The sequence below is a fragment of the Tyto alba genome, unplaced genomic scaffold (assembly GCF_018691265.1).
Source record: "Tyto alba isolate M040663 unplaced genomic scaffold, T.alba_DEE_v4.0 Super-Scaffold_1, whole genome shotgun sequence".
NCBI classification, from domain to species: domain Eukaryota; kingdom Metazoa; phylum Chordata; class Aves; order Strigiformes; family Tytonidae; genus Tyto; species Tyto alba.
This window is the reverse complement of record NW_024881261.1, coordinates 38,583,449-38,606,521: the sequence shown is the minus strand read 5'-3', so window position 1 is coordinate 38,606,521 and position 23,073 is coordinate 38,583,449. Positions and strand designations below refer to the sequence as shown.

The window sequence follows — 23,073 nt, the reverse complement described above, 5'->3', positions numbered from 1 at the left end:
GGCCTGTCTGCATTGGTGAGGTGAGTGCTTCACTCAGCTCCTCGCCGTCTTGGCCACGCAGCAGCATTCACTTTCACGATGTGTCCTACCAGCCTTTGCTGTTGAGCTCTCTAGCTGTGGCTGTAAATGGTTTATTGCCCGTGCTGACTCTTCAGCAGATGTGCAGTTACTTCTTCAGTCTGTGAAGATCTTCCTGTGGCAGTGGCTGAGCAGAGCTAACACCTTCCAGGGAACACCCTCCTGGCCCTGGTGAAGGTGCTGATGCATCTGCCACCAAATGGGGAGCTTGCTGTGGTGGTCAGATCACTTCAGGCCATCGATGGCTAGAGGGTTGGACTCTCCACATCCAGTGTTACAGGACACCCAACGGGCCTCTCAGCTTGAAGGGCCATACGTGCATGTGGTGATGGAGAATTCAAATCCTAAACAGAGGGAGTCCAAGCCCCTCCCTCTGTCTGACAGCAATGAAACCAGTCTTGTTCTGCATACGCTATGAAATGTGTGTCTGCACAGACTGAAATACATGCCTGACTCATCCAAATCCTCACAGATGATCCGAGTCAAATGGTCGATTCGGATCATGAAGGGAAGATGAATTTCTAGTAAGATAACTGATCTTTTTAACAGGATTTACATGTAGACTCACTAAAAGAGGAAAGAACGTGGTGTTCTCTGGGATGTGCAGTTCACAACCAAAGGAACTGAAATGGCAATGCAAAGCCAATTAAAAAGATTTGTGTGTCCCTGCTGCTCCATTTATACTTTGTTCAGACTTCAAGAGATGAAACTTTGCTAAAAGACCCTGATGGGCAGATGCTCAGGGCCATTGAGTTGGTAGGGCTGTATCAACACACACAGCTGAAATCTCTTGACCCTGAGTTTCTGCTAGAGCCACTTCCCAAGAGGGCTGTCAAGTAGTCATAATAATTGCAATTGTTTTATTTCTCCACCTCTCTTCTAGAAGTGAGGTAGTGCGCTGGCATAAGCCCTGGAGTGATCCTTCGCGCTGCATTAATGGACATGAGGGTCTCACTCAAGCAACTCTCTTTGTGATCTTCATGGCACCATCTTCATTCACCGGGCACGGAGGATAGCTGCCAGTGTTTCCACAGATTGGTTGTGGCACTGGTGGGAGGAAACACTGGGATTGTCCGGTCCAGCCTCTCTTACAGGCTGACTACACTGTTACCTGCACTAGATCAGGGCAGCTGTCATTTTGTCCCTCTGAGTCCTACAGCCCCCCAGGAGGGAGATACCCCACCACCCTACTGACCCATCCCATGGCTAGTCCCTCTCTGTGGGAAGAAGTGTCTCTTCGTGCCTGATCTCAGTATCCCAAGGGGCAGTTTGTGTCCACGGGCACCTGAACCTCCTGCCACTGCTGAGAGGAGCTTGGCTTCACCCGTCGTCTTGGTACCTGTCCTTCCTGTAGTTTCAGGCTGCTCTTCGACCTTCTGTTGGCCAGACCCAGCAAAGCCCAGCTGCCCCCACCACTCCTTGGTCATGTATGCCTAGTGCTGCCCATCTTCCCTGGCACCAGGGCTGTAGTGCAGGGAGCCCTTTGGGTGCAGTTGGCATTCACTGAGCTCAAAGATGAGTTCTTTCTCTACCTTGGTGGATTTGAGCACTGTCATTGCTTAAGATACCAGATGCAGGTTCATCAGCATGACAGTCATGCAGACTGCCACTAGGTCTGGTGGGCTTTTAAGTGCCAGGCTTACACCTGAGGGCCACGTTTTCCGTCCTGGGTGTTTTATCCAGGCTGTCATTGAAGCCTGTAATGACAATGATTTAAATTTTAAGTTGCAGAGAGGTGATTCATGCCCCTGAGATACATGCTTTGGCACCGGTGCCACAAGTGTTGTGCCATCTGCCCTGTGATTACTTGGCACTGTCAGAGAGATCGTTCAGTGACCTTTCAGTGGTTGGAGCTGCTGCTTAGACCAGTTTTGTCCCAAGAATCATCAAGGTGATAGAAGTTAACGTGTTCCCTTTCATATAGATGTGTCTTTTATAGCCAAAACGGCGTCAACTTTTTTGAACCCCACCTGTTAACAAATTCATGCTGGAGCTGGTTCAACTTCAACAGAAGCTCCCTGCCTCTTGTCATCCCAGAGAATCACAAGTGAAGAAGAACCAGCCCCTCGATGAAGGAGGTTCTGCATTTGTTTCAGGAGTTCTGGCTGCTCCTTGTCACGATCACTATGAGGAATAGGCCTCAGTCCCTGCCTTTTTATTAGGGACAGATGCCACAGCCCACACCCTTACTGCAGGCATGCCCCAGCCCATAGGCTGTGAGCTCACAGGGACAGAGGTGCCAGCATGCTCCCTCACAGTGCCATGAGCTCATCTCATTTCAGGGACTTCTCTCAGGCACTGGGAGCTATCTGGCTTATTCTTTTGTAGTATGGAAGTAGGGAGTTTTAAAATAGGTCTTTTCCAGGGCCAAGAAGGAAAGGAGGCTACTAGATGGATAAGGAATTGGCTGGATGGCTGCATCAAGGAGTCAATGCTCAGTGTCCAAATGGAAGCCAGTAACGAATGGTGTCCTCTAAGGGCCTGTATTGGGACCAATACTATTTAATATCTTCATCAGTGACATATCCAGTGCCACTGAGTGCCCCCTCAGCAAGTTTGCAGGTGACACCGAGCTGAGTGGTGCGGTGACACGCTGCAGGGCAGGGATGCCATCCAGAGGGACCTGGACAGGCTGGAGGAGTGGGCCCATGTGGACCTCGTGATGGCCAGCAAGGCCAAATGCAAGGTCCTGCACCTGGGTCAGGGCAATCCCTGCTATCAGTACAGTCTCGGGGATGAAGGGATGAAGAACAGCCCTGTGGAGAAGGTCTTGAGGCTACCGGTGAAAAAAAAAATCGGACACGAGCCAGCAGTGTGCGCTCACAGCCCAGAAGGCCAAGCGTATCCTGGGCTGCACCACAAGAAGTGTGGCCAGCAGGTCGAGGGAGGGGATTCTCCCCCTCTAGCCCTCTCTAGTGAGACCCCTCCCTGCAGTGCTGGGTCCAGCTCTGGGGTCCCCAGTGCAAGAAAGACATGGACCTGTTGGAGCAGGCCTAGATGAGGCCACAAAAGTGATCTGAGGGCTGAAACACCTCTCCTATGGAGAGAGGCTGGAGAGAGTTAGGTTTGTTTGACCTGGAGAAGAGAAAGCCCTGAGGAGACATCGCTGTGGCCTTCTGATACATAAAGAGGACTTATAAGAAAGACAGAGTAAGACTTTTTATCAGAACCTGTAGTAATGTGACAAGGGGCAGTGGTTTTAAACAGAAAGAGGGTAGGTTTAGATGGGATGATCCATCCCTGGAAGTGTTCAACATTGGGTTGGACAGGGCTTCGAGCAACCTGATCTAATAAAAGATGTCCCTGCCTGTGGCAGGGGAGTTGGACTGGATGATCCCTGAAAGGTCCCTTCCAACCCAAAACATTCTGTGAGTCTATGATCTGCTTTCATTTTGTCACTTGGAGACAGAAATTCCTTCATGTCTCTGAATTTCCAAGGTGTAACTTTCATATATTCCATCTTACTGAACTATCTCTATTTTATAGTAGTCATCCATGTACATGTGCTGCTGAGATCTTACCTGGCTCTGTCGGGCTGTATGGTCTCCCATACTTAGTGCAACGCTTCATACGCTTTTGGTCTTAGTTACTTTCTTAGTCTGCTCTCTCATAAGTATGCATGATTCGTGGAGATGTCGTGATGGTGAGGTCTGTGGTTTGTGGAGCTTTTCTTCCAGTTCATTCCTCCCATACATTTGGGAGGATGTAATGATGGCTGTCCTTCTCCTAAGCAGTTCATACAGCCATTTTGCACAGGGCCAGTGCCGCAGGGAGATCTTCCATTCCAGGTCTTCCTTCAATGACCTGGAGCTCAAGATGACAGAGGAAGTGCACGTTTTGATCTTTTAGACAGTGTCTGTGTGTCGAGATTGTGACTGGCAAGTAAACTACTATATACTACTTCAGTAGAGGAGTATTTTCTCACTGTATGTGTTTAAGGTTTATAAAGGGGTTCAAGCTGTTTACTGGCGTGAAGGACTCGGTCCCACACTGAGATCTGCTATTTTACATGAAATTTAGCCATCCTTTGAATTGCTGGCAGCTTACTTGTCTATTTGTCCTTCTCCATACCCTCCTATGAGAGTCCTGTTTCTGTTAAGGGAGCAGAGGAAGTCGAGGTCCTTCTAGCAGATCACACACACATGGTATAAGTAGGAATGTAGTGTTGCTTTTGGGGTGTCTCTCTGTCCTGAGGACATTGCTTGCCATTCTTTAAGATGCAAAGCTCACGCATACATTTTGCTTCCTTCCCAAGTTCCTCTCTCCACTGAGACCTCCTGTGAGAGGAAAATAAAATGGCCCTGTGTGCATCCCATTTCACAGACACATCTGTGGAGTTTAAGAAATGGCATTCATAAGCATGTTCCCTGTGACTGTGTGCTTGGAGCTCTAAGTGTTCATAGAGGTTGTATAATTTAGAAGCCTCTTCAGCTGATAATTAATCTTGCGCTCCATTTATTTTACTGTCAGAGACTCAGAGCCAGGGGTGGAAAGTATTTCGGTCTTTAAGAGCCAATTCCTGTTCAGAGCAAAAACCTCTATCATTTTCCATCTCTCTGGGGGTAGATTTATCTGGATTGCATTTGGCACACGGCTACTCAGTGGGCACTGTGCAGAGACCAAGTTCAGAGGTGTTAATTAGCCTATCTGCAAGTGCCCCTTGAATAAGGTGTTGCTGCTTACTGCTCCTGGTGTGCTTTGCAAACTAGGAAGCTGCCTGGTGGTTGTGCATGTCCCCATTCTGCTCCCCTTTGGGTGCCCTAGCACCCCAGCTGGCGGGGAGGGGTGCAGAAAGGTGTTATTTGATGTACCCTCCAATAAAATGAAGGCCAACTGTATAAAAAATGACCTCTGCAGCACTGAGACCAATAGACTAGATGGTATTGGGAGACCAAATCCTACACTCTGCTACTGAAACATCAGCTATTCCACTTTCTGTTCTCAAGTTATCAGTTTACAATCAATTTCTGCTTAAAATTCAAAATTTCTTGGACTTCTGAAGATCTCTTTTTCTCCTTTCTCTCTCTCTCTCACTCTTTCCAACAGCCTCTTGAGCTTACACGAAAAATCCTCCGAGATAAGCAGAACAAGAAGAATTCTGGTCAGCCCATTCCAGTTTTTCCATCCTGGGTGTATGAGAGACCTGCACTGATTGGTGATTTCTTAATTGGCACCAGTTTAAGCACTGACACGACGGTACCTATAGGTATGTGATATACAGGGAAGATTGCACTAACTTTTTACGTTTTGTACTTGTTCAGAACTGCTGTTCAGATTTCATCACACTCAGGATGAAAGCAAAACTTGGCTCCTTGCGCTCTGCAGATGAAGAACGGGATAAAAAAAAAAAAAAACAAGCACAAACTTATGTTGTTCACAGTGTTTCTCCTGCGCTGAATTCCAGCCCCACTGTTGACCTATGGGATCTAAACTGTTTTGACTTTCCCAGTCTTTTTTCTCTCTTGAGTCACAACCTCCATAAAATCCTACTGTAGGAGTAACACGTCTGTATTCTCAGATGAAAAATCTGTAGTCATACCTGCCAAGGGACACCCAGCTCAATATCCTCTCCAGTAAAACTACAGCAACCTCCCCGATTTTCTGTCTCTCTCCTGACCAGAGCAGCAGGGGACTAATCAATCTGTGTTGTATTCTAGCTTTCGGCTGAGCTGTGTATATTTTCTTATTCACAAATGAGATTTAAGTATTTTTTTGGAAGAGAAGAGCTGAGTTGGAGCCTCATGTTTCCATTCCCCAAAACTGTGGAGGCTCCTACAAGAAACCCCTAGCCTCTTCCTGATGTGAATTTGGGCTGTGTCGAAAGGGGACATGAAAACAGTAGGCTCATTCTTGGAGCTGCCCTTAAATAGCTTGTCTACCAGTGCATTTCTGCTGGGGCCTTTTGGGATGTGCTGTGAGGGTACATTCCGAGCAAGCTCAGAACCATCTGTTCTCTCACATACAATCCTACAAGTGAAGAGGGATTGTTGCCTTGTTTCATGAGATAAGATTTGCTGTCGTTAGTGTTGTGGCCACTCTGTTCCCCGATCTTCCGTTGCACTTAATTATATTTTGGGTTGAGTCCTTCACGCTTCTTTGTAGCTGGCCTGTAATTGACCACACCATTCAGAGACCCTACAGCTCGCACTTTTTGCTGGGCTGGCATTTCTTGATGTCTGTATTTGAACTGTTTTCTTGATACTGGAATATTTCAGTGGAGGGGAGCTATGGCATGTTCTGATTGTCTTCTTTTTTTTTTTTTGTCTTCTCTCTGAAAACAGGTACCTTGCCGTTACCCTCACAAGAATCCATGATTGTGGAGGACTTGCTGTACATTCTGATTGGTGTGGATGGAAGATACATCACAGCACAGTCTCTCGTAGGCAGGCAGAACCGAGCGTTTTCAGTTGATCCAAACTTGGACTTGTCCATCAAAGAGCTGGTGACCAGGATTCTTCCTGTAGCAGCAAGTTACTCTGCTGTCACCAGGTACCAAGCTGACTTTTGTCAGAGGAGGATGTTCTCCCTTGAGCATCAGGTTGTAGAATAGAGAATCTGTCATCGTGCAGATGATAACTTCCAAGCTTAATTTAAACCTATGAGGATATAAAATAAGAATGACAATTTCTTTGAACCGGTTTTAGCTACATTTCTTTTTGTTGGGGTTCTCCTCTGTGCTGCCAGTTTACTTCTTCATTCATCTTACTTTTGCTTTGTCCAAACCTGGTCTTGGTGCCTTCAGACAAAGTGCAAATAGGATATGTCTGCTTATTCTGCCTTGTCTCCTCCCACTCTGCTATGAATTTCTCCATGTTTCCTGCTTTTTGCTCTCCTCTGTGCATCCAGTCCTGAGACAACCTTTGTGTGCTTCTGAGCAGGAGAACCTACTACTGCCTAGTTTCTGGTAGCTACCTTAAGTAACTGTTAAAAGGCCTTAGAATAAGGTACACCTCACTAACGGCAGAGGTTTGTTGCGTGGCTGTCTGCATTTGATTCTAAAAGATCAGCAAAGAGAAGGCAGCATTTTAGGATATGATTCATCCTCTCTTTTACATGTCTCCTCCCAGATGATATGCCTTGTGTTCAGAAGCATCTGTCTCTCTCCACTGACATGTATGGAGCCATCTAAATCTAGTCAGATGAAGCCCTGCTGTGGCATGTGGTGTCAGAAGCTAGCAACAGTGCTTTCCCCCTGTGTCTGGGTGCACATTGCTTCCTTTGGAGATCTTTTCCTGTCCTCTAATCTATTGCTTACGCAAAGACAATCCCCTTGAAAATCCTGGTTTTCACTATTTTACATAGTGGTTTTGCAAATAATTCTAGTTCCCTTGTAATTTGAGAGGAAACATCTTCCCACAGCTTTCCGTACTAGGAAATGTGGTGATGGGAAACAGGCAGGAGGGCACAGAACAAATGTGGAGCCTGAAACTCCAGGTGAAGACTGGTGCGCTTTCCAACACGCGATCTACTCGTGTGCTTGTACGGTGTCCTGAACATAAAATTGCTGAAAATGATAGAAGGTGCCTTGCCTGAAAGAGTTTCCATTTTGCTTTTTACAGATTTATAGAGGAGAAGTCTTCCTTCGAGTATGGACAGGTAAATCATGCTCTGGCTGCTGCTATGCGGACTCTAATCAAGGAATACATGATACTAATTACCCAGCTGGAACATCTTCAGAGACAGGGACTTCTGTCACTACAGAAACTCTGGTTTTATATCCAGCCCACAATGAGGACCCTGGAGATCCTTGCTTCACTTGGTAAATTTCAAAAATACTGTGGTTACTTTTTGGCAGGTGCATGACAACTTCTGAAAACTGCACAGAGTAGCAATACAGGCAGGGCATGTGTCACTTCAATGTTATTTTATATTAAAGAAGAAGCTAAGGGGAATTGTACTTGTCAGAGCACTGCTCTTTTTTGAGAGCTCTAGGGATGAATCTGCCCTTCGGAGCTGTCATGAGGCAAGTCCGTGGCTTTTACCTTCGCAACCCTTTGGATCGGTTGTTTCCACTACTGCTGTCTCTGCTCAGCTTCTTTCCAAATGCCTCTCCAGCTCTGTGTGGGTGTATAACCATGAACCAATCCAACCCAAAGGAACCCCTGGGAGTTTCTAGTCCAACTCCTTGGCCAGAGCTACAGCAAGTTGCTCAGGGCCATGTCCTCCGGGCGAGTCTGAACAATCCCCAGGGATGGACATCCCCCTTTCCCATGACTTCACCAGCCTTTTTGTGAACGTTTCTTTCTGTATCTCCAACTGGAATTGCCCTTTTGATGTTGTCACTGTGCTCCTCCGAGAGGAGTATCATACCATCTCCTCTAGAACCATCTGTTGGACAATGAAGGAATGATGTTTGACAATCCCCAGCTAACAAGCCCACCTCCCTGGGGCTCTCCTCGTATGCCCTGGGTATCACCCCCCCCACCATCTCATTAGCCTGTGCTGGACCTCTTCATTTTGTCATTCATGCTGGGGACCCCAAACTGAACACAGTGTTCCAGGTGTGACCCTCAGCAGTGCTGGACAGAGAGGAGTAATCGCTGGCAGTGCAACCCTGGGTGCCATTGGTGTTCATCACTGCAAGGACAAGCTGCTGACCCACAGTCAGCTCATTGTCCACCAGCACACCCTGGTTGTTCTCTGCAGTGCTGCTCCTCGGCCAGCTGCTCCCAGCCTGGGCCATTGCACGAGGTTGTTGGTCACAGGTGCAGTTACCTCAGTAATTTTGGTTAAACTCTTTGGCATGAGAATACTTGTACATTTCTCTCTACTCAGGCCAGATAATTTACCTGGACGTAAATATCTGTTCTATTTGCAATTTAGAATTGGATGATCCCTCTTGGTAATCACTTCTCCTGAAACTTTCAGGTTTTTAAAGCACAGCAGTTAGCCAACTACCTTAAGGTTTCCTTTGATCCAAAACTCATTGGCAGTACTGTGTTCCTCTGTCCCTACGTCCCTTTTGTGATGCCAAAGTACACACTTCACTAGCAGCCTAGCTAAGTCCTGGTGTTCAAGCTATACGCATGGCTACCTCAGTGTTACAGTTGAGAACAGAAGTGTTTTTGAGATCAGAGTCTTTTCAGGCAAGCCACTGAAGTGTGTGTTTCTTCCTTTACCACTTAGAGAGTGGATCACTATACATGGTCCCCTTGGTGTAGGAGGCTTTTGGACTCTAAGCCACCATGTACCTTGTGTCTACCTAAGTTCAGTTCTCCTTCCCTGGAGGGTTGGGTTTGGTTATTGCTTTTTTAGATTGTGGATCATTTGGATTTTCATTTCAGGACATTTCAGGATGTAAGCTTTTGGTTGTGTGGTGAAATGGCCTTGCATCTTCACAGCAGGGGTCTACAGCTGATGCGGAGGTCTGTGACTTAGGGTGGTCAGCTAATCAACTGCTAACTTCATTAAGTTTAACAGCATAGTTTGTGCAATTAATCTGTGTCAGCTTTGTGTCTTACATCTGTGTTTTTAAATTTCAGCTACTTCTGTGGATAAAGGTGAGTGTATGGGAGGATCAACCCTGAGCTTACTCCATGACAAGACTTTCAATTACACAGGGGACAGCCAGGCCCAGGAGCTGTGCCTGTATTTAACCAAGGCAGCCAGCATGCCTTATTTTGAAATTCTGGAAAAGTGGATATATCGAGGCATCATTAATGATCCATACAGGTAAAGAACAGTTAAGGAATAGAAATGAAATGCAAAAGTTAAGAAATACTGTTTGCGTCTTTGCTTTCTACATTTTTAGTGCACCCATCCTTCTGCTCTGTAGAGCCTGCATAGCCTAGGGGCTTGGACCTGGTATTGCAAGGAAGGGTTGCTGCTGGAGCATGTTTAACTACGTTTCTTCTTTGATTCAGTGGTTATACAGAGACACTCTCACTTGCTTTATTTTTCCAAATTCAAGGAAATTATATGCAAAAGTCAGTAGCACAACAGTTCAGATATTCAGTCCACTTGAATTCCACCTTACCGTGCCCGTTCCCCTTTAAGTATTTTCTCACATCCTCATCCTCATCACAGCAGGGATGAGCCCTCTTCTCATGGGGGACGAGTGTGATAACTCGGTGGATTTATGTTAAATGCAGTCCACTAATCTGATATGAGCTAACAACACTCTCTGAAGTTTCTTGGCTTTTGTAGAATCATGTGAAGCATTTCACTGTGTTTAACAGTTTAGGCAGTATTTCTGTTTCCCACATTTTCAGAATCCTAAGGGGGGAAAAACGCAAGTTAAAATAGCTAAAATTAATGCCTTCCTAATGATGGGAGGGCAGCCAAAGGCCAGCTTCCTCACCCCTACACTGACAACCAAATAATGTTTAGGCTTGGTTTGTGAACCCTATAAAATTCTGTCGTAATTGATTGCAGATTAGCAGAAACACTTTGCATAATGTTTCTCCTCTTACTACAAATACAGACTAATTTCAGTTCTTGACTGGTGTGTATTTTCATGAGGCCTTATTTCTGGTATGTCGTATCACCAGTTTACAGGTCAAAAAAAGTAATACTTAGTGTACCACTTCCTGCTTCTAAACATCTGCTTTAACTGTTCAGTGAGTTCATGGTGGAGGAACATGAGCTGCAGAAGGAGAAGATTCAGGAGGACTATAATGACAAGTATTGGGATCAAAGATACACTGTTGTTCAGCAACAGATTCCGTCATTCTTGCAGAAAATGGCTGACAAAATACTAAGCACAGGTTGGTAAAGATATGCTTCTGATGTAAGAGTAATCTCGAGATAAACATTGCCATTCTTTGTGTAAAGATAAATGTCATCCTGATATGCCAGTTTACAGGGCTCTCCAGCTGAGCTTCCCAGAGGAGTAGAAGAATCAGATTTAAAAAGAACCCCAAATCCTGTAAGCAAAACCTCATGTGGGAAGGAGTCCAGCAGCAAGGGGAACTGGCTGTCTTACTGCTGTTTCATGGGTACAGTTTTCTAGCAGCTAGCTAGGTGGAGCTAGGCAACTGGGGTTGGAACATGCTGAGTTTTAATTTGGGTGTTTAAATGAAGCGTGCAACCTGATGGCTACCATTCTTCTCTTCCATAAGTACCAAACCCTCCGAAAGCTACTTCTGAAGTGCAGCACCAGATCGTCAAAGTTTCTTGCTATCTGCAGAGATGTTTTGCTGCCACAAAACCACTTCTAAATCTCTCCTTAAACGTGATACTAGGTGCCTAATTTAAAATGCTGTATCATCTTTTGAAAGGTGCCTAAATCCTTTCCAGCGTTCAGTAGAACGTAGTGTAAACGTTTCACAGCATATCTTCCTCTTGAAGGACGTGGTCTGAAATTTTCCCTGTTGGATGTGCAGTAGCTATGGATAGGGGTCATTCTCTCTTTTTGCTTCTAGGGAAATACTTGAATGTTGTACGAGAATGTGGACGTGATGTTACCTGCCCTGTGGCTAAAGAGGTCATCTATACTTTAAAAGAGCGAGCGTATGTGGAACAAATAGAAAAAGCATATAACTATGCTAGCAAAGTTCTTCTGGATTTCCTAATGGAGGAGAAAGAGCTGGTGGCTCACCTAAGGTTTGATTTATATTACTAAATGCATGTTAAATAGATTGATTCTGATGGTGAAGATGAGTTTTTGAAGTTAGCTCTCTTTTCTTGGGGGTATTATTAATGTATTCTTTCTATTTCCATTAGAAGGGTTAATCTGAAAAAGTAAGATTTGCCTTTTTTTTTTTCCAAAAATGAAATGTTGGGTGGGAAGGATGTCTGGGGGTCTCTAGTCCAAATTCCTTGGAAAGCTGTTGCCAAACCTAGGTCAGGGCAGTCGTGGCTTTGTCTAGCCCAGTCCCAAAACCCACCCTCGGGTATGGACATCCCCCACCTCCTTCGTAACTTGTCCCTCGGCTGCGTGTCACTCCCACCTGGGAAGGGAGTTTCCTAATATCATCTGGAGAGTTGAATGTGAATAAGAAATAGTCTGATATTAAGCATCTCACCAAATGTATGCCATGGTTATTGTTCATGCAAATGTAGGTAGTTGAAATAGAGTAAGTGTATTAGCCCCAAGTTCCAGTACAGGGTTTTTCTTAGCATTGTCCTTTTTTAAAGTTCATTTTAATAACCTATATTTTGATTCTTGCAACACAGTCAGCTGATAGCAAATGCAATTGTGTTCTAGCATGCAAGCTCCAGCTTTCTTGTGTGAATCAAGCTTTTAGTTTATTACTATCTTCAGAAAACAGTGAAAACAGGAATCCTATCTATTAACTATCCAGAAGACCATGGCAGCAACAAATAGATAGGAAAATGCAGTTGAGAGCTAGTTGTAAGATAGTTTGTAATTGGGCTGAGACCTGGTACCAGAGGTCCCACTTCAAACCATTGTTGAAAGAAACCAGTGTGAAAGAAAGTGGCCTGAGCTTCCTGAGACAAACCTGCCAAGTGACTTGCACAGGAAAGTGCCGACTAGGAGACATAAGCTGAAGCAGTAATGGCAACTGAAGTGGCTGTGCCTAGCAGGCCAGGTGAGATTGCTTTGGTCCTGCTTTTTGCTAGGTCTGAAAAAGTTGTAGCTGCAACAAAGGTGTCTGCTTCGGACCTGGGAATGCTATGGCTCCAGCTGAGAGAGGTGGTAGGAAGACCTGGAGAGCCATGGTTCACCCCTTTGAAACTAATACGTGCCTTGTGAAGACCACCAGAGAACATCCCTTGCTTCATGAAAGGTTGTAAGAGCTGTCTGAAACCTGTCAGTTGTTATGGAGATTGTTCCTAACGACTGTCATCATTCCAAGCCTTCTTTGCTTAATAGGACTGTTCAAAAGGCACTGGCTTCCAAAGCTCTGGTGGCTGCTCGTCCTCTGCTGGGCCCCTCTATCACAGTGTAGTTTCAGATTAAGGTGTTGCTCAGCCTGTCCAGCTGGGGTTGAGGCCTGTCACTTCCTCGTCTTCAAAACAGGCTCTCTGCTGGATCATTCTGCAGCTGTCCTGCGTGTAGGTAGTCTGCTGGGGTGCAAGTGGAGGGGCAGCTGGCTGAGGAGACACTCCTGAGCTTCTGGTGCGTGTGTGCACTTCGAGGGCTGGAGTGAGATGGTTGTGATCAAACCCCAGGGACCTGTGACAGATAACCACTTCTCAGTTAAGCGGGAGTACTGACTCTCTCTTTCCACCATCCCAGAAACGTTGGTTGGAAGGGACCAACGACCTCAGCAGGTCTCTAGTTCATCCTCCTGCTTGAAGTGGGATTGTCAGGTCAAGTTTTTATTTGAGTTTGCGCTCTAGGGTGTGTCAGCTCTAAGTACCTCCCTCCCCTACCCGTTGGGTCCTCAGTTAACTGTTGACACTGTCATGACCTCCTCATGACTGGGGGAGTTTTCTTGGTTCAAGAGAGTAATGACAGTCAGGGAAATGGAGGGGGTGACCATCATCCCAAATTGACAGTGATCAGGAGTCTGCAGCCACATTGTGTTAAGGCTGTGCTGGTCCTATTTTTGCTCTGAAAACTGCAGTTGATCATGTGTGATCTTTGGCCAGGTGATAAGTTAATCCTCGGACTCTCCTCTGAGCTATTTCCAAGTTCTTGGCCCACTGCAGTTAACTCTCCCTGGTGCCAAGTGAAAATTACAGTTTATGCATCCTACTGCAGCAGAAGTCAACCCAAGTACCTGGAGTACTTAAAAAATCAGCACAGATACTTGTTCTTTCAAAGGAGCCCAAGATTCTGCTCTGAATTGGCAACTGTCTCTTGGATGGATCTGCACACTGTGGAGGTTGGGGTGTTGTTCAGGATAGCAGTATGAGCCTTCGCTTAGCAATGTAGTGGATACATTTTTTTTCTACGGTGCATTTTTCAAGGAAAAAAGGAAGAGCAGCAGCCCTGATCTGACTGAGCTGGAAGGGAGGAGGGGACAGACGTAAAAGACTAGTGTCCAAATGGGTTATTTATTGCTGTGTGTAGTATACTAAGAGGAACATTTTGTGATCAAACCCAGGAGGCTGGCTGAATTGATTGTGTTTGTTCCTTTAGATTTAATGTGGATTAATCTAGGCTTTAAAAAACATGATCAGCTGTCCTTCTGTTTTCTTGAGCAGATCTATAAAACACTATTTCCTGATGGATCAAGGGGACTTTTTTGTTCACTTCATGGATCTCACAGAAGAGGAACTTAAGAAACCTGTAGACGACATCATAACTACGAGGCTAGAGGCTCTGCTTGAACTAGCCCTGCGAATGAGCACAGCCAACACAGATCCTTTCAAGGATGATTTAAAGGTAAGAACATATGTCAGCAGAAGATAATTGTGTTTGGGCAGAAGGCCTGCCATGCTTTGGGAAGTTCTGTGTGCCTGTAAGAACCTGATGAATGTACGGTGAGGGAAAAGAGAATTGAGGTTGTCCTTCTGTAGACCTTCTCTGGGTTAAATCCTCTTTCATCCAGATTAGCAACTGGAAGAACCCACCCTGGACAAGGGACTGTGTTTTCTCGCTGGTGACTGAACACAGAGAAGGTGCTTTTGGATGGTCTCAGGATGAGGTGGAAGCAGTGGTGTGTGTCTCATGCTTATTCTTGGCTTTGGCGTACAAGAAAATACCTGATTAGAAGCCCTGCCTGTTAATGATTGTGTATTTTACAGATGTGAACCATCACGGAGGCTGTGCCGGGGCAGTCTGAGATCTGAACAGACCCTATAGAGGCCGAGGGCAAGGGGGAACAATTGTCAGAGTAGTGTGTTGTGTGCTGGTTGTTAAACAGTACAGCGACACCGCTCCGGTGCCTGCTGCTCTGCTGTCCCAGTCATACCATTCACTATTGCTTCCCAGGTGGTCTGATGCCTTGAGAGCAACTCCGATAATTTGCACTTCTGCCACACGTCTGTTGCTACGCAATAAGTAGTTGTGAGCATCCTGTGGCTTCATTTTTTCCCTGCTCTTCCTTTATAGATTGACTTGATGCCCCATGACCTCATTACACAGCTCTTGAGAGTATTGGCCATAGAAACGAAACAGGAGAAGGCCATTATCAGTGCAGATCCCACAGAGCTCACTCTCAGCGGTCTGGAAGCATTTTCCTTTGACTACATTGTTAAGTGGCCTCTGTCCCTTATTATAAACAGGTAAAGTATCAATTCACTGAAGGAAAAAAAGGCAGAAGCGTTTGCGTGGGGTTGAAGCACGTTTCCGTACAGCAAAACCCGGGAAAGCCTGTATCTTTAAAGTGATGTTACAAGTTGCTGACTAGTAGGGCATGCTTTGGGGTTGTGGAGTCCTGCTTGCTCCACTTGTAGGCTATGAAATATGGATTGTGTCTTCAATAGAGCCCTTCTAGACCATGTCTAAGGCGTGTTTGGAAAATCAAGCTTTCACTTTAAACTGTGGGAAAACATAGATCAAAGGATGCTTTCTCAGCCTAGTCCTTGATTTTACTTGTGACTAGTCACCCAGCTTTCATTTGTCTGTGGCTTTCTGAAGTATCTCCCCTGAGAATATGAACTCTCACAAGAGGATTTCCACGCAAGAATCAAGCATTTCTCAAATGTGGAGAGCAGAAAAAAAAAAAAAAAAATGTGCTTTCTGGTATCCCTGGTTGCAAACCAGAAAGATACAGGCTGTTGCTAGAATTGCTAGAGCAAGCTCTTTTGCGTTTAATTGAGTTACGAGGGACTGAATGGTTCATTTTTCTGTAGGGATTTGCCCCCCATTTCCCTGGAGAAATGCTGACAGGCTTACTGTGAGCCAGGACAAATGGGACAAACAGTGTTACATGAAACAGGTGACAGATGTTGAATTGTTAATTGCCAATGATTACTTTCCCTTATTTTCCCCTTCAAAAAATCAGTTGACACAGTGAGACTTCTCTAATGATGCGGTGCTTTTGAAATTACGTCTGTATTTTTTTTTCAAACTGAGTGTATTAGCTCTGATGGTAGCCATGGAAGTGAAAATACTATTTGGTAAGGTTTCACGAACTGTATCGACTGGAGCTCTGTAGACACCTACACTGAAGTGTCTGAATGCAGACCCGAATCCAGTCCCTGAAGCTATAAATAAGCATCCCCATCTGCTTCTGACAGTGCATTGCTGGCGGGGTAATGCTGCCTGTAGCTTGGTTACAGCTTTTTCTTCATCTTTTTGGAGGGTGCTGGTGAATTGTTGTGGTGATCGCTGCAGCCTTAGTGCAGTGGGTACGTGACCACAGGCTTTCAGCCCTCCGTCCCAGCGTCTGTGTGCGTGACCCTTCTGCAGGTAGCTCGAGGGAATTGAAGGAGGAGGCTGGTGATGTGCCCGCTGGTAGGAAATACGGAGGAGGGACTCCTTGGAGAGAAATTCTTTGGGATGGTTATAAATTTGATTTTTTTTCCTTTGGTTCGAATTGTTTCGGTGTGGATCTGTGTGCGTCTGAAGGCGTAAGGAACATATTGTGTAAAGTCTCTTTGCCTTTGAGCAGCCTCAGCCTTCACAGCTTCGTCTGTCAATCAGAACAGGGCTTAATGTGGATGGGTTTTTCCTTTCTTTCCAGGAAAGCACTGACAAGATACCAGATGCTTTTCAGACACATGTTCTATTGCAAACATGTGGAAAGACAGTTGTGCAACGTTTGGATCAGCAATAAGACGGCCAAGCAATTCTCCCTGCATTCAGCTAAGTGGTATGGCCTTTCCTTCTGCTGGATCTGATGTGAAGTTTTGGTTTTCCTTCTTGAGAGTTAGATATGTCATGGCATGGATCAAACCATTCTGATGTGAAAAAGATCCTTACAAATTCCTTACAGGCTGAGAGAGGTCAAAAATACAACAATTTAGGTTTCAGTAGGAAGTGTCTGCTCAAGAATTTTTGAGCTGCTTGGCTCATTCCTCTGTTGGCATGAAGTTTTGAAGAGGAAGAGACGGCCTTTCGGGTTAGCTAATTATACACTGAAGAGTTACAGCAGAGGACATCTGTGCACATACTGTCTTGGTCACTGCTTTAGTAACAGCAAGTTTAGTGAGGACCCCAGTGGTTTAAAAGGAACATCCTTCTCTCCTGGCAAGGGCTTGTGACCTTCACACAGCTTGGCTAATGTTTGGGGTTTTGGCATGATAGAAATCGAATAAGGTAAAATTGGTGGGGTGTTTTCCCAGAAGATCATTCTGTCTTGTTCCACCTGTGAGGGTGGATCTTCATCTGGGGTCTGCACTCCAGGTGCTGGAGGTGCCTGTTTGGAGGGTGAGGCAGACCCCAACATTGCGAGGTGGTACCCTCTGCCTTGCCAGCAGCACTTTCTTGTGACAAGGTAACCTCGGCTGCCTTGGCACTGACCTCAGCCAACCTGACTAAAGCTCTGGTTCTCCTGTAGTTGTAGAGGTGTTAGTGGGAGACCCGTGAGGGTCTCTAGTGCAACCTCTGGCTCGCAGGACAGCTGTGATCAGCAGGGGACAGGGCAGCTGTGGTCCGAAACCCCTGGGGTGGGTATCCCCTACCTCTCTGGTGACCTGTCCCGGTTTGCTGAAGCCAGTTCTTAGTTTGCCAACGCAGAGCCTGCATAAGTTAACGTCGAAATAACCTCTGTATAACCCCACCATTCTATTTTTAAGGTGAGATTGCATTAAATACTCTAGGTAGCAGGTGATCTAATTAAATACTCGGATCCCCTGAAGATACTGATGCAAGGCATAGAATATTTTTAAGTGTTCATTTAACAAGTAAGGCTGGAAAGAAATATGAACCAGTTACCTTGTTAAATTTTGCCCTGCTAACCAATGCATGTCTCAGTTCTCACCTGATAGTTAGGCTGGTAAAATTGCTTTAATATTTAATATTAAAATTTGAGATTACTATAAGCAAATATTCAGGGTAATCATCCAGTCCACATCGGGTTCAAAACTCTGACTTTAGTAATTGAAGGAAAACCATTTGAATATGTGGAAAATAGTGAGAGATGCTTTGCATTAACTTTACAATCCCTTTCACGTTGCAGCAGTGAATTTGCTAGGACAGAAATATTTAGCTCTGCTTGACTGTGCAAGTCTGGTGATAGTTCTCCATGGCATTTGCTAGCTCTTAAATTGTGTGGGTGTGATATCTCCTCTAGGTTTGCTGGTGCTTTCACACTGCGGCAGCGAATGCTGAATTTTGTACAGAATATCCAGTATTACATGATGTTTGAAGTGATGGAGCCAACATGGCACATTCTTGAGAAGAACCTGAAGTTGGTGAGTGTGTGTGCTTGAGAGAAGCTGGAACAGAAATCTTAAGTTAACAGATTTAATACAAGGAAAAAATGCCTAATTTCACTCACTGCAGGTGCCCATTAAATGTTTTGTTGGAGGCACCTAAGTATCTGGGAACTGTTGTTCTTACCACACTGCAAAGAGTGCTGCTGTTCTGAATCACCTTTCTGCTTTATTAGTCCTATATCCCTTTCCTCTGCTTCACCCTCCCACCTATGCCCAGCTCACACTCTGCACCCTGTTGTGTAAAGGTGGTGTTCTGCTGGACATCACCGTACACAGAAGAAAGAAAATAATGGAAAAGGAAGAAGGATGCAGAGTGCAAAGATCATAAACCGGTCCAGACATCTTCAGTTGATTCCCTGGCTGACTTAAGAGTTCTCTTAAAAGCGAAGCACGTGCTCTCTCTTCCATGAGGCTGCCATGGACTGGCGTGTTAGGACTGTCTGTTATAAAACAGGGCCTTCCCTATTCAGGTGGCTATTCCACATGTGTGTTCCCACCGCAGGTGCGCAAGACTGGAGAACGTTCCCACTGCGGTGGTATCTGGGAGAGGCTAAGCTCACATCCCACTGGGCTTTGTGCCTGACGAGGGGGGTATCTGGGCAAGGCATGCCTGGCATCATTTTGGTTCCTTTCACGGAAATGGGATGTTTTGAGCTGTGGGATTTTCCAGGTGTGTTACAGAATATTTCTGGTTCGCTAATCCAAGTCAGTGACTTCTCCAGAAGTTAACTCAACTCTTTGCCCTAGCAAAAACTGCAAGAATCAGTTTTTATCTCCCGATGGGCACGTCAGATGCCTTTATCATCTCAGAGAGGAACACATTCTCAGCTAATGTCCCACCTGCCTGTTTTAAACCAAGAATGAGAAGTCATTGAGAGCCTACCTTTCAGAATAGGCTGTTCAAGAAGCCCATGAAGGTCTTCTCGTATCTGGTTTCATTCATGTCAGATATGTTGGCTCCACCCTTAACAGCAGAGGAAAAAAAAAACCTGTCACCAGCAGATCACAGGCTGTTCTCGCTCTGTCTAGAGCAAACCCTTCTCTACCTTCCTTTTTTACCCAACTGTGGTAAAGATCTGGGGCGTACAGAGTCACTGTGGAGGTTCATTAGACAAGCAAAGGATGATGCCTGAGCACTGACAGATCTAGTGAAAGCTGCAGCAATGCTGCAAATATGTGTTGTCTTCCTTGCTGTCAGCCTGGGCCCAGCCCAGCAGCTTCTTCATGCCCTAGGAACATGTGCTGGAGCCAGGGCACTGGTTGCCTCACCTGTCAACACCAGTGGTCCTTCTGCTAGTTTCTGGCATACAGACAATGCTTTGTGGGAGGAAAAAAAGAGCAGAGATGGCATCTTAGGTTACTTCTGTACTGCTGCCTAAAACAAGGGCAGAGACGTAGGCTGGCTGCTCCACGTTACATGGCAGGTGTCTCCACTGGGTCCCACATGGTCCTGACACAGAATCATTTTGCGTTCTTCCAGTTTCAAGTGTTTGCAGCAGTCTGAGGAGGGCTATATTGTGGCTGCTTTCATAACATGAAGCTGCAGGGATGCCTTGCGTGGGCTGGGGTTTGTCGTGAAGACCTGTGAAAACGCTTGAGGGTATGAAGTTCGGTGGAGGGCTTTGCCAAGGGAGGGAATATGACCTCCTGCCGTCTCCTCCACGCCAGGAGACAACCTGCAAAGGTCCGTAGGAAGTGCTATCCCTGAGCTTTGTGTGATGGTTGACTTGGCATATGCCACTCAGCACAGGCAAGGGCTGTGCCAGGCAGTGAACTTGTGTTTAATTAGAGCAGACGATCAGTCATGCATTCCTCGAGCTTGCTTATTTTGCAGCATAACCTTTGTGATGGCTGTAGCAATTTTCCTTATCCCAAGGGACATGGTGTTCTTCACGGTCCTTCTCAGCTTCCTTACCCACTATGGTGCTGCTGTGTTGGGGCTGGTGTTAGGGTGCCCCAGCTACTGTGAGGGAACAGGAGGCAGATGTTCATCACCTTAATATTCTTCCCCCTGGTAGTCATCCTGTGATCAGATGCTTCTGGGTTGCACATCGTTTTCCTCTTACACCATGGAAAACATTTATCTGTTGTACCAAACAGCTCAACACTCCTTCTGCAATCTGCATTCAGCCACAGCAGCTCTCTTGGTAGCTCTCTGGTGAGCCTTGTGAATCTTCAACAACTGACCCTGTCTTAGTTTCTGCTGTGTTCTGGGGTCAGCTAACCAACATTTTTTGATGCCCTGTCATCCTTTTTTCCCGGAGAATTCGCAGGAGGTGGGAGGTCTAGGACTGTGAGCATCTCTGCACATTCTCGGCAAGGACTTTTGAAAAGAAGAGGTTATATGTCAATCTCCTGGATGCTCTGAGGGAAGTGTACTTCCTAATTCTGTTGTAAGCTTAGGTTTGCAAAAATACCATACTCAGTTTACTTGCGTTGAAACACTTGAACAAGTCACACCATCCCAGGTTCTTCCATACTGATTTCAAGTAGTGCTTCCTTTCAGTCTCTGCTGATTGCAGGTGTCATAGAAGGGACTGTTAAACTCAGGAGGCACGTGGTGTGTAGTGACAGCATCCCCTGGTCAGAAGGGATGATCTCCTGACTCCAGAGTTTCTGCAAAGACTCCCTCTCTGCTTTGGCTTTCAGCCATTGAGTTTCTCTGCTCCTTCGGACATAGAGAGGTGTTGAAGCATTTTTATTTCAGTTCCAAAAACAAATTTGCCAGTTTATACTGTTTTTCAGAGGAGCCCATTCCCAAGAAATGTCTACAGACCAAACCCTTCTGATAGCCCAAGTGGGCAGAAGTTTTCCCATGCTATGGAACATCTGTGAGCCTCTTTAGCCCGCCAGAGATGTTGAGATAGCAGGTATAAAGGGACTTCGCTGGCACGGGGGAAAGGTGTTTCCATGGCTGTATGGCAAGAAAATTTTTCCGTGCCTTCACCATACACTTCTTCATTCTGAAACCTTGAGGGCTGCTGCAGTGTTTCGTAGAGCATTTCTGCTGCTGCTCTGTACATGAAGGGCCTCTCCAAGTAATAGTGCAGTAGTAACAGCTCAAAGCTGCCCATGATGTGAACACGTCCCCAAGTCATCACCTGAGACCGAGGAAGTTTTTTGGCGAGTTAGCAAAGTCTTGGAGACATAATCCAAATGTACGTTTGCCTCCTGTCCTCATCAGCGTACTTCAAGGTACTTTTAAATCTCTGGGAGATGGAGCATGCGCTCTGCCAAGTGTTGGGACAGGAAGAGCCTGGCTCTAGGCCTTGTTGTGTTCTGGGCACCTGTGCGTCGAACATCTCAGCGCTGCCAGCAAACGAAGCTGTTTCAGCAAACACTTTGTTATGCAGTTCCTTCAAAAGAGCTGCTTACCGGGGATGACATATCCCCAGCTACTGGGTAAAATCTTCCTTGATTTAAATAAAAGCATAATTTATTTCCAAACAGAGGATGCAAAACTGGCTCTTCAAATTCCATAGCCTACAAACTGGGGTAGTTTTTTCCCTTTCATTTGCATTTTAACAGAGAAAAGGATGATCCTCAGTGGTCTCATGTAGTGCTTTATGCTGTTTTTTTTTATTTGTCAGACTTCTCTCCTGCGCATTTCCACTTGAAGTTAAGGTTCATCGTTCCTGAAAATATAACTAGTGTCTTCATCTTCACGACATTGTCTTCATCAACACAACTAGCATCTTCATTGCATTGGAGAGTGCTGGTTGTCCCTGTTCTCTACTAGTTGTTTAAATGGTTCTGGGGTTGTTTATTTGGCATTGATCCTGACGGAGCGGTGTGGATGCCTCAGCAATTTTAGTCCTATGGTTCTTTTCTAAGCTTGACTTGTGTTCTCAGCTTCAGCACATCCCATAAGTGTGCAGAGTGAGAGTGGGTTTTTAATCTGTCATTTAAAACTCGAGACTGAAACAGCCCATTGAAGTAACAAAGCCGGACAAAAATCTTACAAAATCCTTGCAGCACTGCATGTCCCAGTTTTTATCGTGCTCCTAACACATGTTGCTAAATAACCTGTACGTTTTAAGCCTCGTAAACTTATTGGCATTAAAGGTTCTTTTTCTCCTTTCCACTTATTATAGCTGACTTTACTGAGATGGTGAAGGTGGGAGTGGGCATGACAAGCAGATTTAAAAGCAAAGGAAGTGCGTGTTCATAAAGCAGGTAATCATCCTGAGCCTCCGTTCCACTGGAGGATTTGGGTGATTAAAAAAAACATCCGAAAAGGTTGAGAAGGTGATGTAACAAATCAAAAGTAAAAAGCCTGTGAAGGGCTGTTGAATGCAGTAGTGTCAATGCAGTCTCCATCTCAGGATGTCTCTCAGAGCTGGAAGGTACATGAGAGGCATCTCAGCATGCACTAAATCACGTCTGAGAGGTCACTGCCAGAGGCAGGATGCTGGGTCAGAGCTTTGGTCCGGTGCAGCACAGCAGTCCTGGGGTTTTTTTTCATTATTGTACTATCCTGTTACAGGCATCTAATATTGATGATGTCCTGAGCCACCACACAAGCTTCCTGGATAACTGCTTGAAGGACTGCATGCTAACCAACCCAGAGCTGCTGAAGATCTTCTCCAAGCTGATGTCTGTCTGTGTCATGTTCACAAACTGCATGCAGGTATTTACAGCCTCTCCGTGCTGACCATGGCCACCTGCTTTGGGTGCCAGCCAGCTATAATAGTCCCTTTTTTTCAACTCGACCCTTCTTGTCCTCCCGTGTATGCGGAAGAGCCTCTGTTCCTCCCTCCAGCAGCCTTTAGAGCCTGACTGCTCAGACCCTCATCCTTTCTCCCAAATCGTTTC

The 23,073-nt window shown here is 45.7% G+C and overlaps 1 protein-coding gene across 7 annotated transcripts in view; it reads left to right on the top strand.

The window, feature by feature from the left end:
• Nucleotides 1-23,073, top strand: part of TUBGCP2 (tubulin gamma complex associated protein 2) — a 38,159-nt gene that overhangs the window by 5,385 nt on the left and 9,701 nt on the right. For 6 of the 7 annotated variants that reach the window (XR_004406189.2, XM_032986669.2, XM_042791069.1 and 3 more), the window contains 11 exons: nucleotides 5,125-5,284; nucleotides 6,360-6,567; nucleotides 7,638-7,837; nucleotides 9,561-9,750; nucleotides 10,639-10,784; nucleotides 11,442-11,622; nucleotides 14,137-14,317; nucleotides 14,987-15,159; nucleotides 16,563-16,691; nucleotides 18,114-18,234; nucleotides 22,745-22,888. Coding sequence is in view for 6 of the 7 variants with exons in the window: in XM_032986669.2 (XP_032842560.1) it covers nucleotides 5,125-5,284; nucleotides 6,360-6,567; nucleotides 7,638-7,837; nucleotides 9,561-9,750; nucleotides 10,639-10,784; nucleotides 11,442-11,622; nucleotides 14,137-14,317; nucleotides 14,987-15,159; nucleotides 16,563-16,691; nucleotides 18,114-18,234; nucleotides 22,745-22,888 (1,833 nt within the window). In the remaining variant the exon portion in view is untranslated. The remainder of the gene's footprint in view (nucleotides 1-5,124; nucleotides 5,285-6,359; nucleotides 6,568-7,637; nucleotides 7,838-9,560; nucleotides 9,751-10,638; nucleotides 10,785-11,441; nucleotides 11,623-14,136; nucleotides 14,318-14,986; nucleotides 15,160-16,562; nucleotides 16,692-18,113; nucleotides 18,235-22,744; nucleotides 22,889-23,073) is intronic. The other variant, XM_032986668.2, reaches the window with a different exon arrangement.